Source organism: Onychomys torridus, chromosome 8, assembly GCF_903995425.1.
Source record: "Onychomys torridus chromosome 8, mOncTor1.1, whole genome shotgun sequence".
NCBI lineage: Eukaryota > Metazoa > Chordata > Mammalia > Rodentia > Cricetidae > Onychomys > Onychomys torridus.
Genome location: NC_050450.1, coordinates 77,210,465 through 77,228,729, shown reverse-complemented (window position 1 = coordinate 77,228,729; position 18,265 = coordinate 77,210,465). Strand labels below are relative to the sequence as shown.

The 18,265-nt window shown below is 46.2% G+C and overlaps 1 protein-coding gene across 1 annotated transcript; it reads right to left on the bottom strand.

Annotated features, from left to right (window-relative positions):
* Positions 1-3,969: 3,969 nt before the first annotated feature.
* Positions 3,970-15,731, bottom strand: Coil (coilin). Its single transcript, XM_036198111.1, has 7 exons — positions 15,466-15,731; positions 10,292-11,429; positions 10,088-10,174; positions 9,643-9,690; positions 6,855-6,924; positions 6,208-6,296; positions 3,970-4,895 (listed from the first exon to the last, which is right to left on the bottom strand). Exons 1-7 carry the CDS (start codon positions 15,717-15,719, stop codon positions 4,821-4,823), a joined length of 1,761 nt encoding a protein of 586 aa, XP_036054004.1. The 5' UTR covers positions 15,720-15,731; the 3' UTR covers positions 3,970-4,820.
* Positions 15,732-18,265: the final 2,534 nt, after the last annotated feature.

Below are 18,265 nucleotides of genomic sequence, written 5' to 3'. Positions count from 1 at the left end.
TGAAACTTCAGCTGTGGTTTGAACATGCACCTTTGAATCCTCAAACCCTTGTAATGGACATTGATTCTCATTTAAAAGACAGCCAGAGAGGCTGGGGGTGGAACTGAGTGCTAGAATGTATAGTTAACATGATCAAAGGTTAAGAGGGGGGGAAAGCCAGAGATGTCTAAATGACAAAGACCTATTGTGAAATAGGCATGTAACAGATTGGGTGAGAGGGATGTCCCACAATCTCAGGTCTTTTAGCTTAGACTTTTTTATACCTTCTGCTTCTGCCAAAGCTGTTCCTAAGCATAAACTAAGTGTAAAGAGTTCTAACAAAGCTCGTATTTTATTCCCAAGCTGTGGTCATGTTTTGATAGAGGAACTCTCATGTGTTAAGTCAATGCCTGTTGTGTTGGCTTTTCTACCTTATTTGGTGAGTGGTAAGAGTTGCACAAATAGAATGTCAACACACACTCTCCTGGAACAACCAAAAGGCATGAAGTACTGTCATTTTATATATTACTGGATTTGATTTGCTGATTTTTATCTTTAAAATTTTAAAGTAAGTGTGTGTGTGTGTGTGTGTGTGTGTGTGTGTGTTTGCGCTCTCAGGGGTGTGTGCTTGTTATGACATAAACATGCCTCAGCATGCATGCAAAGGTCAGAGGACAACCTGAGAGAGATGGTTTTCGTTCACCAAGTGGATTCCAGAGATAGAACTTAAGTTGTCAGGCTTGGCTGCAATCTCCTTTACCTGATCAACCATCTTGCAGGCCCCTTCTTTCTTTCTTCCTTTCTTTCTTCCTTTCTTCCTTCCTTCCTTCCTTTCTTTCTTTCTTTCTTCCTTCTTTCTTTCTTTCCTTCCTTCTTCTTTCTTTCCTTTCTTCCTTCCTTCCTTCTTCCTTCCTTCCTTCCTTTCTTTTCTTTCTTTTCTTTCCTTTCTTTCTTCCTTCCTTCCTTCTTTCTTTCTTTCTTCCTTCCTTTCTTCCTTCCTTCCTTCCTTTCTCTCTCTTCCCTTCTCTCTCTCTCTCTCTCTCTCTCTTTCTCTCTCTCTCACACATCTGATCCTCCTGTCTCCACCTCCAAAATACTAATTGTAGACATGTGCGAACACATTGAGTTTATGTGGGTTGGGGATGTAACCTAGGGCTTTGCATGTTTGGGGGAAGCATTAGATTGAACTACAACGGCAGTCGGGGTTTGCTAATATTTTTTACAGACCTTGTGAGTCAGCATCTCATCATGGTGATGAAACCAGAGATGATGGAGTAACAGGCAAGGGTGAACCTCAACTCCATTTTTCGGGGTTCTGCTTTATGATCAACGGTCCCTTTGCTTTGAATCTGTGGGGCAGAAACACATAGTGGCAGGAATGCCTGTCGGATAGAGCACCCTCCCTCAGTGACACCAGGCCTTCAGAGGTCCCGCCTCTCAACAGCACCACCTTGTGGACAGAAGCCTTTAACACACGGGTGCTGGATGCTAAACCCCCAAAGGACACAATGCTAATGTGATCCTGAGGGATGGTGGTCTCTAAAACCATTAAAATACCTGTCACGTGGAGCTGGCTGGGTCATGTCACCTTCATAAAGGAGGACCGAGAATGCCCTTTATTCTGCAAGAGCTTGTGCTTCTTCAATATTTGATGGAAGGGATCTTGGTCTCAATTTTCTCCAAGATAAAGCTTTGAATTGTGAATTCAATTTCTTTTTAAATTTTTTAAGATTTACTTTATGAATATAATTGTTCTGCCTGTGTGTGAGTGTATCACATGTATACCTAGTGCTTGTGGAGGTCAGAGAGGACATCAGATCCCCTGGAACTGGGATTACAGATGCTCTTAACAGCTGAGCCATTCATCTCTCCAGTACAGTGAATTAAACTCTCCAGCCTCTGTAACGATATTCAGAACTTGGAGCTGGAGAATTAGCTCAGAGGTTAAGAGGGATTGTTGCTCTTGCAGAGAACCTGGAGTTCAATTCTCAGCACCCTCACGGCTTGTTACTCCAGTCCCAAAAGATACAACACCTTCTTCTGGCCTCTGTGGGCACAACACATGCACACGCATAGACATACATGCAAACAAAACATCCAGACACATTAAAAAAAAAAAAAAAACCTCCACAGACTGATGATAGGGCTCAGTGGTTAGGAGCACTGACTGCTCTTCCAGAGGATCCAGGTTCAATTCCCAGCATCCACATGACAGCTCACAATTGTCTGTAACTCCAGTCCCAGAGGTGGGCCCCTCAGACATGAAAGTAGGCAAAAACACCATTGCATATAAAATAAAAGTAAATAAAGTATTTATTAAAAAATTCAGATTTTTAATTTGTTGTGTCCCTTTTAATGTGTTTTCTGAGGAATTTACTCATTTCCTATATATTAATGCAATATCGCTATACAGCTGCAACCTTGCTTTGTTTAAACTGAGAAATAATTTATCATAAAAGTGATTCTGGGGTTGGGGATTTAGCTCAGTGGTAGACCACAAGGCCCTGGGTTCGATCCTCAGCTCAAAAAAAAAAAAAAAAGTGATTCTGCGCGCACACACACACACACACACACAAGTGCATAAAAAGGTTAGAGGTCTCCACTCTCCTATTCCTCTCCACTGTACTTTGATTTTTAAAGATTATATTTTCCCAGTGTTTAGGAGGCAGAGGCAAGCAGATCTTAGTGAACTTGAGGCGACTTTGGTGTACAGAGCAAGAGTTCTAGGCCAGCTGGGGCTACATAGATAGACTCTGTATCAAAAATTATTTTTTATTTTATTATTATTATTTTTGTTTGTTTGTTTGTTTTTCAAGACAGGGTTTCTCTGTGTAGTTTTGGTGCCTGTGCTGGATCTCGCTCTGTAGACCAGGCTGGCCTCAAACTAAGAGATTGGCCTGCTCTGCCTCCCGAGTGATGGGATTAAAGGCGTGAACCACCATTGCCCGGCTATTTTTTATTTTTTAAAGATTTACTTTAGGGCTGGAAAGATGGCTCAGAGGTTAAGAGCACCGATTGCTTTTCCAGAGATCCTGAGTTCAATTCCCAGCACCCACATGATGGCTCACAACCATCTGTAATGAGATCTGGCACCGTCTTCTCTATACATTAAAAAAAAAAAAAAAAAAAAATTTACTTTAAACTGTGTGTATGTTTGTATATGGGGATGTACTCATGAGTGGCATCAGACAAACGCTGGGAATTAACTCAGGTCCTCCACAAAAGCAGTATGCATTCTTAACCACTGAGCCATCTTTCCAGCCCTTTATGAAGAAACCCACAAATACTTTACAGGGGACCCAGTCCTCACATGGCTGTGTATATACAAATAAAGCAAAAGTTTCATAAAACAAATTTTAATTCATTGGACATGATATACTTATTTTTCTAAACTCTTGTGTTTTTCTGAAAGCAGCTTAGGAACCCTAAATGGACCTCACCATCTTTCTGTGCACTCTACTTATCAGCATGGAGAGAAGGGCAATTCATATGCTGAGTACACCTGAAAACACACCCCGAGGTCAACACTTCTGGGCCCAGGCAATACCGACTACTTTTCTCAATCTCTTTTCCAAACCGTGTGAAGACAGCATGCTATACAGAGCCTCACTGCCAAAGTCCCACCACTTAGGGCTGAGCTGCCCTCCTAGACTAAAACTCATCCCCACAAATCGGCAAATACACACTTGGACGTACTTCCCCATTATACAGATTAATTAAACAGCATCTTCATGGATCCAACAGCTCCCAGATCGTATGGAACTCCACTGAACGATACTTTTTGACAACAGACTGGGTCAAAGCAATAATAATAATAACAACAACAACTTTTTTGAGACACTATCTCACTATGTAGCCCAGGCTGTCCCTGAACTTATAAACTTCCTGTCTGGGCCTCCCAGGTGCAAAGGAAGGCGCCTTGTTATAAAAGTGACTGTCAAACCAAGATGACTATTTGCAGGACTCAAACATGAAAACTCAGCATGGAAATTGAGTTCAATATGATTTTATTTAAAAATCTGCAAAGCTGAAGGAGGGATCTAAGTTTTTGTTAAAGCAATTTGCACGGTTTATATTCAGCCTTTAGCTTTGCTGAATAATAACAGAAAAGGAAGTTTCTGTTCAAGATCCTCACTTCAGCACACTGAGCCAAGGCTCCTGGCATCCTGTGGCAAGGTCACTTGCCCCCTAGTCTGAGGTTCATGGCCAGCCCTCTGGCAGTGGGAGGCCAATTGTCCTCCAGGCAATACCAGGTTGTCTTCCCACTGCCCTCTACACACAGGCCCTGAGAACCCTGTATTTTACAGCTGGAATAATGGAAAAGGATTCCTTAACTCATCACCTGCAACAAATCCAACTCCATTAAGTCTTGAGGATGACAAGTATAAAATACTCGGAATGTGTGAGATGCTCCATGCTTAACAGAACAACTCACATGGTAAAAAATTAAGTCAAGAAACATGCCTTAGTATTTGAAAATGTGACTTAAAAACAAGATGCACAGCACGATCTTGCGTGTGGTACTGTAAACTGCTACTGACGATTGCTACTTGATCGACAGGTGGAAGAGGCAAGGGCCCTGCCACACTGGTCCGCCCACAGGGAACACCACGCTTTCAACTGGGTTACTGAACTTAGCCTGAGGGAAATAAAGGTCCACAAACTAACACCCATGTCACTCTAAACGATGAGGTAGATCTCTTTTTCTAATATGGTAAAGTGAGGATAACAGAGTCCAAACGACATTTAATCTTCTTCTTACAACTCCAGGCTATGGTCACGGTCACAAACAATACTTAAAGACTGCGAGGTGATGAGGTCAGAGCTTATGTGCAGACAAGCTATTTACTTGAGATGCTATTTGAAGAGTCAATAATCAGTCTCGGATCAATCAACTCTTTCCAGTGCACACTGATCTGAGGAAAAACACAAAACATCCAATTTAATCAACTCACTTGGACGTCACGTAGATTTTAAGGTAAACATTGCAGGTTAGTTAAGTAAATTTCTGTGCAGAACAGGAGCGATCACACAATTTTCCAACAGAGATGCCCCAAGCACTCAGCGAGGGTGAATGATGAGAGCCATCTGGTGTCAAAAAGAGAAACTACAAGTTTTCTTCTTTTTTTTTTTTTTCCTGTTTTTGTTTTTGTTTTTCGAGACAGGGTTTTCTTCTTGCAGTTAATTTTGCCAGGAACATATTTCAACAAAGAAATTATATGGTTTAAATACTGCGACCATAGAAATATAGGAGGTGATACTGCTACAAACTCTAAGAACGTGTTTTCTAGGAGAAAATCCTAAGAGACTCTTCTTAAAAGACTGGCAGCACAGTCTGGTTGGGTCTCCACAGGCTCAGAGTTCAGACAAGAGTTTTCAGCACTTAAATATAACAACAAAATAAGGAAAACATTTGAAATATGTGCACAAGAGGGACCATTGTCTTAGCTACAATCAAGCTGCCAAACAGCTACTGCCACCAACTGACTGCTGGCTCTGAACAGAGGGAAACACACAGACCATGTGCTCTCCCATACGTTAAGATGGCTCAGCAGGGGCTGGAGAGATGGCTCAGAGGTTAAGAGGACCAACTGCTCTTCCAGAGGTCCTGAGTTCAATTCCCAGCAACCATATGGTGGCTCACAACCATCTGTAATGAGATCTGGTGCCCTCTTCTGGCCTGCAGGAACACATGCAGGCAGAATACTGTATACATAATAAGTAAATAAATCTTAAAAAAAAAAAAAAAAAAAAGCCGGGCGGTGGTGGCGCACGCCTAGAATCCCAGTACTCGGGAGGCAGAGGCAGGTGGATCTCTGAGTTCGAGGCCAGCCTGGTCTACAAAGCGAGTTCCAGGACAGCCTCCAAAGCTACAGAGAAACCTTGTCTTGAAAAAACCAAACAAACGAAAAAAAAGGTTGGCTCAGCAGGTAAAGGTGCCTGCTGCCAAGCCTGACAACCTGAGTTCAATCCCCAGGACTCACAAGGTGGAAGGCAAGAGCACATAACTGAGGGTTGTCATCTGACCTCCACATGCATGCGGTGCTGGGAGGTCCATGGTAGCACCCTGCTTTGGAACTTGGCACCTGTTTGCTATTCCACAGGAAGACTGAATGCCCCAGAGCCCCGATCCTCCAGGGTTTTAGTACAAGCGGTTCAGGAAGCTGCAATGTCACCTTTCATATCCCCACCCCCTTCTGTCAAAAGTTTTAAGAGCAGCTTGCCTACCCTCTTCTCTTGCGTCACGGCGTACTCCACCACCTCGGTTCCGTTCTCATTGTGATAGACCAAATCAAACTTCCCAGGTTCTTTCATAGCTGAAAGCAGAGGATAGAAAGACAGTGCGTCATTTCTGTGGTTAGATGTTCCTCACAGGGATTTCAACCAACTGGGAAACTGATGTGAAGGCTGGTGACATTCAGGAAAGTGTGTCGTACTGCTAGAGAAGATTTAAGGCTGGGCTTAAATTTAAGGATTTAAGGCATTCGCCGCCACCGCTGGCTGCCCTGCTTTCTTTTGCTCTTTTCTAGCTGACCTATGCAAACAGCTGACTAGTAGTTTTCCTGGCACCTCCCCGAATCAGCATTCAGTTTAAGTTTCCTAGAAGTAATGCTCTTCTAGTTCACGTTCACCAGTACTTACAATCTCCTGCTAAGTGTATAATGACAGTGATGAGAACAATCAGCCCAATGGCTCCATCCAAGGAGAAGGTGCTACAGGACCCAGGAGCACAGTGTGCTGACAGGTCGTAGAGAGCAGAGAACGGTCCCAGGAGAATGGAGGCCAAGGGAGAGCACACCTCTAGGTGTAAAGCCTGCTCAGCACGCACTGTGGGATGGAGTCTAACTCTCCACATCTGCTTCTAAAAGACTCACCTGGTAAGGATGAGAGGACTTCTATATCCACTTGCTGGGTCTCTGGGTTGTGGCTTAATATTTTTCCTTCCTTCCAAAAATAAAAGACCAAGTCAAAAGTCTCCATGTAAAGCATTGTAATGTACTAAAGGACACTGAGTAAGTAGACTGTAAAATGGCTGCTTTCATGTGATATAAATTTATCTCAACAAATCAACATGTAGAGGAAAAACAGCAATGGAGTGAATATACAGGAATGTTGACAGTGGTGCAACAGACACACGTTTGTCATGACTGGCAGATAACAAAAGGAAACTTTAAAGTCGGTCCCCAAAACTGATGGGGCGAGGGGAGGAAGGTGGACTGGAGCAGTGTGCTCGCGTGAGGACTGGCATCCAGCTTTCATCGCACACAGCGGTGCTCCGGTTCCTGACACTGCTGGGGCCACTCGAAAGCCTGGGCACAAGCCCGAGCAGGGACAGGAAGACACCTTGTCACTGAAAAGGTCCCAAGCTGCTTCTTCCCAGGGCTCCAGGTTTAAAGCTGGTTTCCAGCTGCATGGAGACACACTGAAGCTAGATGGGAGGGTGCATGCCTGTAATCCAAACACTCAGAGGCAGAGGGCAGGGGACGTATGAATTTGAGGCTAGCTTGAACTACATAGCTAAGACACTGCCCCTCAAAAATTTAAAAGGGGGGGTGGAGGAGGGCTGGAGAGATGACTCTGAGGTTAAGAGCATTGTCTGCTCTTCCACGGGACCTGGGTTCAATTCCCAGGACCCATACTGCAGCTCACAACTGTCTGTAATTCAGCTTGAAGGGATTCAACAGCCTCACACAGACATACATGCAGGCAAAACACTGTTTGGTTGGAACCCCTGCTCGGCCCTGCACAAGCTAGGAAACCTGGGCTGCCCTACTTCCCTAGCACCTCCCACCCCACCCCCAGGCACTGAGAAAATTCTGAGCAAAGGAACAGCTCAGGAACAATTACCCATTTCTAGTAGCAACCCACCTTTCTGACATGACCACCCAAGTGCCTGCCAAGGGGCTTGGCTTCTGACCATACTTGGGCACAAGCCCAGCTCCTGGTTCGCACGTCATCAACTCTCACCTATAAAACCTCCCTGCCTTAGCTCAGGCATGTGACTTCTCTGACTCTGTTCACTGGGGCCTGTGAAGCCCAGTGAGAGCAACACCCGATAAACCTGCATTTACTTGCTTTTAATCTGGTTTGACCTGAACTTTTGCAGCAGCAGAAACATATCAAACACCAATAAAATAAAATAAAAATAAAACATAAAAAAAAAAAATTTAAATGGGGTGGGTGTGGTGGTGTTCCCTTTAATTGTAGTAGAGGCAGGGAGATCCCTGAGTTTGAAGCCAGCCTGGTCTACAGAGTGAGTTCCAATTCAGCCAGGGCTACACAAAGAGACCTTGCCTCAAAAACTAAATGAACAAGCACTGAAAGAGCGGCATCACTGCCCTGCCTGTATGAGTAGCAATGGTGAGACAGCTGTGGGGCCATATACTGAGGCAAACCCGTGAGCTCTTTTTCGTTGGTTTGTAAGACCGGGTTTCTCTGTGTAAAAGCCCTGACTCACCTGGAACTCGATTTGTAGACCGGCTGGCTTCAAACTCACAGGGATCTCCCTGCCTCCACCTCCCGAGTGCTGGGATTATTAAGGTGTGCACCGCCCCCGCCCAGCTAACTCCAGTCCTTTCCAGCAAGCACTCCTTAATGCTGAGCCATCTCTCCAGCCCCACCACTCAGAACCTCCCTCCCCCTACTCTCTGGGCACAGACAAGAGGTGCTTTTTATTGACTTGTTTATCTTGTCTTTGTGTATATTTATCTTTGAGACAGGCCCTAAGCTTGCTCCACAGAAGTACAACAGTCCCTGTACTCCACGTGGAGCTCATCATTCCCACCCTGTTTTCTTCTCAAGTGTCAGCAACAGAAGACTGGGGGATTTCACAGTGACCCTTCTAAAATGTCCACAGGACTCTCCTCCTCCTTTATGACATTATTTACGAAATATGCCTATATTACCCATGCAAGCATTATTCAAATATATCAACATTTCATTTTTTAAGATTTTTTCATTTTTTTTTATGTATATGAATGCTCTATCTGCATGTATTCCTGCAGGCCAGAAGAAGGTATCAGATCCCATTATAGAAGGTTGTGAGCTACTTTGTAGTTGCTGGGAATTGAACTCAGGACCTTTGGAAGAGCAGCCAGGGCTCTTAACCACTGAGCCATCTCTCCAGCCCCATACTTCATCTATTTAAAAACATTTTGAAACAGGATCTCCCTATGTCAGCCTAGTTCACTTCAGATTCAAAATGCTCCTGCCTCAGCCTCCTGAGTGTCAGGTTTAAAGGCAGGTGCTGCTACATTGAACAAGTTTCTGACATACTGACAATTTAATCTTTTTTTTTTTTTTTTTTTGGTTTTTTGAGACAGGGTTTCTCTGTGTAGCTTTGTGCCTTTCCTCAAACTAGCTTTGTAGACCAGGCTGGCCTCGAACTCATAGAGATCCGCCTGGCTCTGCCTCCCAGGGCTAGGATTAAAGGTGTGTGCCATCACAGCCCGGCTTAATTTTTTATCTATCTATCTATCTATCTATCTATCTATCTATCTATCTATCTATCTATTTATTTATGAGATGGAGGCTTACGATATTGCCCAGGTGAGCTGTGAACTCCTAGGCTCAAATGATTTCCTGACTCAGCCTGAGTGACTTGGACAACAGGTGCCCCACCACAACCAGCTGACTTCATTATGTTCATACAAACAGCCTTACCTTGTAATCAGAGACATCAGGAGAGTAGTCGGATGTGAGTTCCAAAAGCTAAAAAGGAAGGAGAAGAATCCTACAGTACCCAACCCCTCAGACCCGCACCCTCCTAAGGAGAAGAATCCTACAGTACCCAACCCCTCAGACCCGCACCCTCCTAAGGAGAAGAATCCTACAGTACCCAACCCCTCAGACCCGCACCCTCCTAAGGAGAAGAATCCTACAGTACCCAACCCCTCAGACCCGCACCCTCCTGGGACTGCTTCCCACCCCAGGAACAGGTGCGTGCAGAGGTGCACACTCCCACCCACCTGAGGCCCCGCCATAACTTCTGACAAGTGCAGGCAGCTTTTGGAGACATGACTTAGTAAGATTCACTAAGTAAGCCTCGTGTGTATGTGGGGGACGGCAATCTGGCCTTCGTTACAGTTGGTGCTGTTTTCACATATACCTTAAATGCTATCTTCTCGCCGACTTGAGGGGCAGCTGCCAACTGTGGCAATAGGCTATAGTCCTTCTTGTGTGTCTCCACGGGATTCTGGAAAACAGTCACGTGACTTCGTTACTGGTGAGAAAAGGGGAACATGCCACAGAGCTCTAAGATGCACTCCACGGGGAAAGGGAGGAGGCCCACTCACAAACAATGACTCCTTACCTGGATCACAATGGATGAGTTCGTTAGGATGTCATTTAACTGTTTCTGCTTCTGGCTCTCAGAGCTTCTATTTAAGATACAGGAGATAGCATGGCCTCGGCCTCGACCTCGGCCCCGGACACCCCGGCCCCTCAGTCCCTTCCCAAACAAGAAGTCCTCTCCTCGTCCCCATCCTCTTCCCAAACTGGTGGAGACTGGCACACTGGGAGAAGGACCAGTAGTTTGCCTGCCTCTGTTTGAGTCAGAAGGTTTCCATCCCATAATCCCAGGAGTCTGCAACATCAGCTCTGGACACCCTTGCCCTGCAAAGAGGCCTGCTGCCTTTAAGAAGTCCGATGTGCCCTCAGGGGTGTTCTTGGACACCACAAACTGGTCCTCTGACTCCGAACTGGAGTCTGAACTAGATGATGAGGTTCTGGCAGCCTTGCCCTTGCCAGAGCTGAAGGTGAAGGCAGGCTTGGAGGCCTGTCTGGTGGCAGCTGCAGGTTTTGTAGCAGGTCCATCTTTCAACAGCTCAGCTGACAGTTTCTCTGAAAAGGTGCCCCCCTCCACTGTGACACCGCACTGGTCATCGCCCACTGACTCTGGACCGGAATCTGACTCTGACAGGTAGCCTGGGCTCCCTTTGGCTCCCATGTTGCTTTTCCTCCGGGCTTTAGTGAGGCTGCTTCTGGGGGAGCACTTGGGAGAGCCCTTCGGGGAGCCCCTGGGGGAGCCTCTGGGGGAGCCCCTGGGCGAGCTGCAGTTCTGTAGGCCCCACTCCTTGGGTGCTGGTGTTTTGGAAGACTTGGAGGTTTTGGTCTGTTTCTTATGTTCACACTTCTCCTTTCTTTTTGGTGATTTCTTTTTGGCCTCTTCCTCCTCCTCTGCTGGGCTGCCGGTCACTTTGCTCTTTCTCTTGTTTTTCACCCTCCCCATCTCATCTGGAACCTGTTTTGTTTCCGGGCCCAAGGCCTTTTCACTATGGCCCTCCTCCTGCTTTTTCCAGGGCTTCTTTGAGCACTTGGAACCCAGTTCTGTCTCTTCATTGTCCACCAACTTAAAAACCCGCTTCTTTGCTTTTCTGGGTACAAAATGAGAGTCACCACCGTTGCTTACAACCAGATTCTCAGGGAGTCCTCCATCTTCTAACTTAACCCTGTCAAAGAAGAGAACGATTAGCAAGTATGGTCCAGGATGAGTGCCACACAGCCACAGCTGCAGACTGTCACACAGCCTAAGGATGAAGGGCTCCACAACGACCCCAGGGCACAACCCTTTCATTGGCTAGTTTTGTTCCATCTTTGTTGTTTTGAGACAGGGTCACCTTACATGGCCTGGACCTTGCTTTGGAGACCAGGCTGGCCTCCAACACACAGAGATCCACCTGCCCATTCCTCCTCCTGGGTGCTGGGATTAAAGGCAGTATCATCATGCCATGCTCATTGTGGCTAGTTTTATTAACTTAATATCTACTGTGCCCCACACATTTTTTCCTAACTTAAACATTACCAATGAACTAGAAATCTTTCATGTCACAGGTCTCAAAACTACAAGTCAAACAGGGGACTTCCAAGACCCAGGGCTGATAAGTAGTAGAAGGATATTCCAATCTTGGCTTGCCCATCTTCAAAATTCAATCTTTTTGTTGTTGTTGTTTAACAATATAACATTTTTATTTATTGACAATTTCATACACACATAAAATTAATTTTAATCACATTCACACACAAACACCAGCTTCCAGCTTCTCTCAGGCACCCCAACTTCATGCCCCCCTTTTTCTTAATTCACAATCTCTCTATGTGTGTGTTAGCCATTCTAAAAGGTGAACATATTAACCATCCAGCTTTGCTTTAAAATGAGTAAAAACATAAAACGAATCTGAATGTCAATTATAGCACCAGGAAAATGGAGACAGACAGAGCCAGGCAGATCCCTAGCTTCAGTTCCAGGTTCAGTGACAGATCATGTCTTAGAAAAATAAGGTCGATCATAACTGAGAAAGGCACTAGGCATCAACTTCTGCATAAATTTACAGACATGCATGCACACCCAATGCATATGTGCACATACACATACAAGACACAGACATGTATACACATAATGAATCTGTCAGGGGAAGAAAAAAAAACCAAACTTTCACATTTAGTTGCCTTTTTTTTTTAATTAAAATTTTTTTGAGATTTTTATTTTTTTCTTTGTTTGGGTGTTTTGACTGCATGTATGTTTGTATGCAGTATCCATGAAGGCCAGAAGAGGGCACCAGATCCTCCTGGGACTGTAGTGAGCTGGGGCCTGAACCCTGGACCAGGGTCCTCTAGAAGAGTAGACAGTGCTCTTAGCTACTGAGTCACCTCACCAGCCCTTACGTGTATTGTTTTGTCTGCTATGATCTACGCCATTTACCAGCGAGGTTCACTACAACCCACCTCTCTAGCTCCTTGAACTGAATCTAGGACCTTGGGCATGCTAGCTAGGCAAACACTCACTCAACTACTGAGCTACATTCTCAGGCCCACAGAGGTAACATTTTTCCAGATGCAATTGTTCATTTGAGGTATTTAGAAGGAATTTCCCTGTCATCTGCTACAATTATTACTTGTAACAGTTTTCACTGTTTTTTTTTTTAAAGATTTATTTATTTATTATGTATACAGTGTTCTGTTTGCACATATTCCTGCAGGCCAGAAGAGGGCAGCACCAGATCTCATTACAGATGGTTGTGAGCCACCATGTGGTTGCTGAGAATTGAACTCAGAACCTTTGGAAGAGCAAGCAGTGCTCTTAACCTCTGAGCCATCTCTCCAGCCCTTTCACTGTTGTTTTTCATATCATTAACATCATTATAAGAATGTAATTTGGGATGGAAAGATGGCTCAGAGGTTAAGAGTAGTGGCTGATCTTCCAGAGGTCCTGAGTTCAATTCCCAGAAACCACATGGTGGCTCACAACCATCTACAGTGGAATTAGATGCCCTCTTCTGGCATAAAATTGCACATGCAGATAGAATATTCATATACATTAAATAAATAAATAAATATTTTAAGGATGTAATTCTGGGCTGGAGAGATGGCTCAGAGGTTAAGAGCATTGGCTGTTCTTCCAGAGGTCCTGAGTTCAATTCCCAGCAACCACATGGTGGCTCACAACCATCTGTAATGAAATCTGGTGTCCTCTTCTGGCCTACAGGCATACATGCAGGCAGAATACTGTATACATAATAAATAAATTTTAAAAAAGAAAAAGAAAAAAATCTAATTCCTAGGTAATCCATTAATCAAGTGTTAACTGTAGCCAGCTGCAGGTTACTAATTCATTAAACTTAACAGGTGGAGACACGGCTCTTTCTCCTTGTTTAATAGTCCTACAAGTGCAATGAGGATGACTTCTTTCAGTCGATAAAAAGAAAAGGAGAGAGGGCAGCCAGGTATGGCGGCGCACGCCTTTAATCTCAGCACTTGGGAGGCAGAGGCAGGTGGGTATCTGTGTTCAAAGCCTGCCTGGTCTACATCAAGAAGCCCTATCTCAAAAAAGAAAAAAGAAAAAGGGAAAAGAGCCTTGAATGACTTTAATCCCAGCACTTGGGAAACAGAAGCAAGCAGATGTCTGTAGTTCAAGGCCAGCCTGGTCTACAGGAGAGAATCTGCCTCAAAAATCAAAGGAGTGAGGGGAAGAAATTTGAAATTTGGACTATTTCAAGTTGTCACCTGAAGCTGAACATTACTAATAAATAAAAACATTACTAATAAAAATTACTAGTAGTATATCTGATTTAAGAGAGAGAGAGATGAAGATATGGTCATTGTTTCGAGTTCATTTCTGAAGGATCTTGTAAATGTGACACTCTCTAGAGAAAGCAATATTAAATAACAAAGTCAAGCAAGAAATATCCTGGTTTACAATTCTGAAATTAAATCGCTTTAGCTGAAGCTTAAAGGTGGGGAAGGGGGAGTGGACTAATTCAGCCAAGACATGAATGTGAACTGACCCATCACATCTCACCACCATCTGAGATAACTAAGCCATGTGTCAACTAGTCACACTACAATCACCCCTAGATACTCACTTCAGTGTCAAATTTTTAAAAAAATTTCTTCGTTGTTGTTTGAGACAGGGTTTCTCTGCATAGCCCTCTCTGACTGGAACTCACTATGTAGACCAGTCTGACTTCAAATTCACAGAGACCTGCTTGCCTCTGACTCCTGAGTGTTGGGATTAGAGGCATGTACCACCACATCTGGCTTGGTTTTTCAATTTCTAGAAGTATATTTAAAACTATTTTGTGTGAGGTTTGGGGAATATACTCAGTGATAGAGCACTTGCCCAGCATGTATGAGGCTCTGAGTTCCAAACTCAGGACCACAAAAGTCGTGGAACTCGCTATGTAGACCAAGGCCTTGAACTCAAGAGATCCACTGTCTCCGAGTGCTAAGACTGAAGGCATGGGCCACCCCATCCAGCGTTTACCTTTAAAAACAAAAACAAAAGCAGGGTCTTATGTGTGCAAGGCTGACCTTGAACTATTTAGCCAAGAATGACTTTGAACTTTCTCTGAACCTCCGGTCTCCACCTCCCCAGTGCTGGGACTCCCAGTTTGGGTGTCTGGGGATCGCATCTGAGGCTTTGTTGTTAGGCAAGCAGTCTAGCAACCGAAACATGCTCCCCACCCCGACCCCGACCCCGACCCCGACCCCGACCCCCGGGGTCTGCGTCCCTATTCACAACTGAAATGGGTTCCAACAGCAACTCAAAGGAACCCAGTGGCACATGAACGAGGCACAGAATGACACCCACCATTAGCTTCGGCGGACATCGCCAAGAAGCTGGGGTGGGACGCATTCCACACGCACATGCTTAAGAAGACCCTGCTATCCGTCTTGCTTTGGTCTCCCGCCCGCAAGCGCTGCCCTGGCTGGCTGGGTGACCCTCCCCTTGAGCATCCGGGCTGCTCCACGTCTAGTCTCCCTGGGATGAGAAGTCAGAGGCAGAGAGGGAAGGATGCTCTCCACCGTCCGCGGGCTGGACCACTCAGGATCTGCCCCGCCTGTGCCTTCCTGCAGCTTGCTCGCCACCCCGGGTCCGGCAAGCGCGCCCACGCCCGCACACCCCAGCCCCGCACCCAGCCCCGCACCCAGCCCTGCACCCAGCCCTGCACCCAGCCACGCCCGCCCGCGCCGCGCGGCCCCGCACACCTGAGGCAGTCGTTGTCTCTCACCAGGCGCGCGCTCTCGGCGGGGGGCAGCAGCCCCCCTTCCAGGTAGAGGCCCAGGAGCGCCCCGGAACTGAAGCCGAAGCGCTGGCGGATGAGACTGATGAGATCCGTGACAACTCGGCATCTGTTCAGGTCCACCAGAAGCCAGAAGACCGTGCAGTGCGGCGTGGCCGGCGGCGGGTAGTCAAATTGAAGCCGTAGCCTAACCGTCTCGGAGGCTGCCATCTTGCTCATGCTCAACGGAAGCCGAGAGGTTCCACAGGGCTACGGAGAGGCGTGCTCCGCGCCTCGCCCCCCCCCCCCCCGCCACCCTCCAGGCCGGTTTGCGCGCGCCGCCTGGAGGCGCAAGTGTGGTACTGCAGGCTCCCGTCGTGAGCTCTAGCTATTCCGTTCTTTGCCAGCACTGATTGTAAGGGCTGGATATATATGCAAGCATTTATCTGTCCCGATGTCTCCTAAGGTAGCGGTTCGTGTATGAGAAGAGGAGAAAAAAAAGGCCTGTACAAATAGTAAGCATCCTGACCCCACACCCTGTAATACGATTTTTACCTTTGTACCAGAAAGATCAAGAAAGCACCCAAGTCCACATGCAGTGTTTGTCCAGGCAGAATCCGAAGGATTTGTGCTGTGAGGTCTAAAGATCTCATGGGAATGTCTAAAACAAACAAAAACACATGTCCTTGGGCCCTCAGGGGTTCCACGTGTGCTGTGTCCGTGACCAGATCAAGCGTGCTTTCCTTTTCTTGAGGCAGAAAAATCGTGGAAGTGTTGAAGGCACAGTGGAGAATCAGAAAGTTAAAAAATACGGAGCTTTTTTTTTTTTAAGATTTATTTATTTATTATGTATAGTGTTCTGCCTGTATGTATGCGTGCAGGCCAGAAGAGGGGACCAGATCTCATTACAGATGGTTGTGAGCCACCATGTGGTTGCTGGGAATTGAACTCAGGACCTCTGGAAGAGCAGCCAGTGCTCTTAACCACTGAGCCATCTCTCCAGCTCCCCCGTGAAGCTTTTAAAATAATTAAAATCAAGGCTTGTCCTCTAAAAATAATAAACCCAGTAACTCTGAGCTGGGGATATAGCACAGTTGAGAGAGTCATTTCCTAACATGTGGCCCTGGGCTCTAGCCCCACCACAAAGGGGTAAATTATGACCTCTTATCCTTATTTGGAAGATTTCAGAAATATTAATGTTCAGAGAAGTTAAGCAACACCCTCCAAGGTCATTAGACCAGTGAATGGTTGGGACTTAGCAGTCAGTAGGCACACTGAAAAAAAAAAGTTTCTTTTGATTCTATTCCTTAGGTCTTCCGGATTAAATCACCATTACTTTCTTTCTCTGTTGGGTGGGGTCAAAGCCAAAGAGTTGTATTATACATGCTAGGGATATGTCTTATTCCCTCAGCTACAGTCCAGCCCTACATTACCATCATAGTTATTAATGGGGCACAGGCAACCAAAATAACATAAAACAAAGCTGGACATGGTGGCCATGCCTTTAATCCCAGCACTCGGGACGCAAAGGTCGTAGGGTAAAAAGGGCCAAGGAAAAACTCCCTGACCCTGACTTGACCCCAAGCCCAGGGCCAAGGCCTTGAAATCCCACCAGTCCCTGAGCTTGTCCCAGAGTCATGCCACAGAGTTTTACTAATCCCCAAGATCCCTAAAGTGCAGATCCCACCAATCATCTCTGAGCTTGCGCCAGAATCACCACAAAAGTCCCCCAATCCCAAGCCACCCTGGAAAGCGTCACCCCCTCCCCTAGAAACCCTATATAAGTAAGCTCTGTATTCTGTTCAGTGTGTTGCTGCTTCTCACCCTAGAGGCAACCTCCCTCCTGGGTTTTTCCTTCCCAAGAAATCTCTTGTGTGAGGTTTGTTGTGCAGCGTGACACTTTTGCCAGAGCAGAGCAAAACTGTAACATTTTTGCTGGGGAAACTTTCCCAGAGCAGAGCAGAGAAGACCTGTAACAACTTCGCTGGGGAAACCCTCCCCCAAGAGAACAGAGTTGAGGCAACCCTTCCCTGGAGCACGGCTGTAAGCTGCAACAATTACAGAGACTTTGTGGTATTCCTGGGCTCCTGACTGTCAGGATACATGTCCATCGGAGCTGCAAAGCTAACATGTGGTGCTGTGACTGGGATGGGCTCTCCTGGTGCCTGTGCTCTCCCTCGAGATCTGAGATGCAGTGGGACCCTATCCCTCATCTCTAGTCCCTTCTGGCTCACTGACCAGCGGCAATTGGGCAAGTTTCTCCTTTGGTCAGTTTATTAAACATTTCCCTGAGTCCAAGGAAGTGACCGTTGACTGTCCAACATCCCTCTGGTACTCTTGGAGGTGGAGGTATCCCCATTCACGTTCTTTAAGGCTATGTATGGCTGGCCCTCTTCACCTGGCTCCATCCCTCCACCCCTGGAGCTGCAATTCTGCAGTTTCCTTAGGCCCAAATGGGCTACTGCGCCCCATTTCTTCCCCCTTCTCCCTATTTCCCGCTGGAGTTGCCCATAACCCCACAGCACCTCTAGGTCCTTGTGGCTTTTGTGACCCCTTTCCTCACCCCTTCCTGTGGATGAGACCTCTCCTTTTAGAGCTTGGTTTTCATCCTTGCCTTCTGGCCTCTACACAAGCCCTGGTACCAGGCGCTGAGACTCACCTCATTTTAAAAACAAAGAGCTTAAGGGCTGGGGAGATGGCTCCAAGGTTAAGGATTTGACAACCTGAGGTAGGTCCCTGGCACTCACACGGTAGGAGAGGACCAACTCCTACAATCTGTCCTCTGA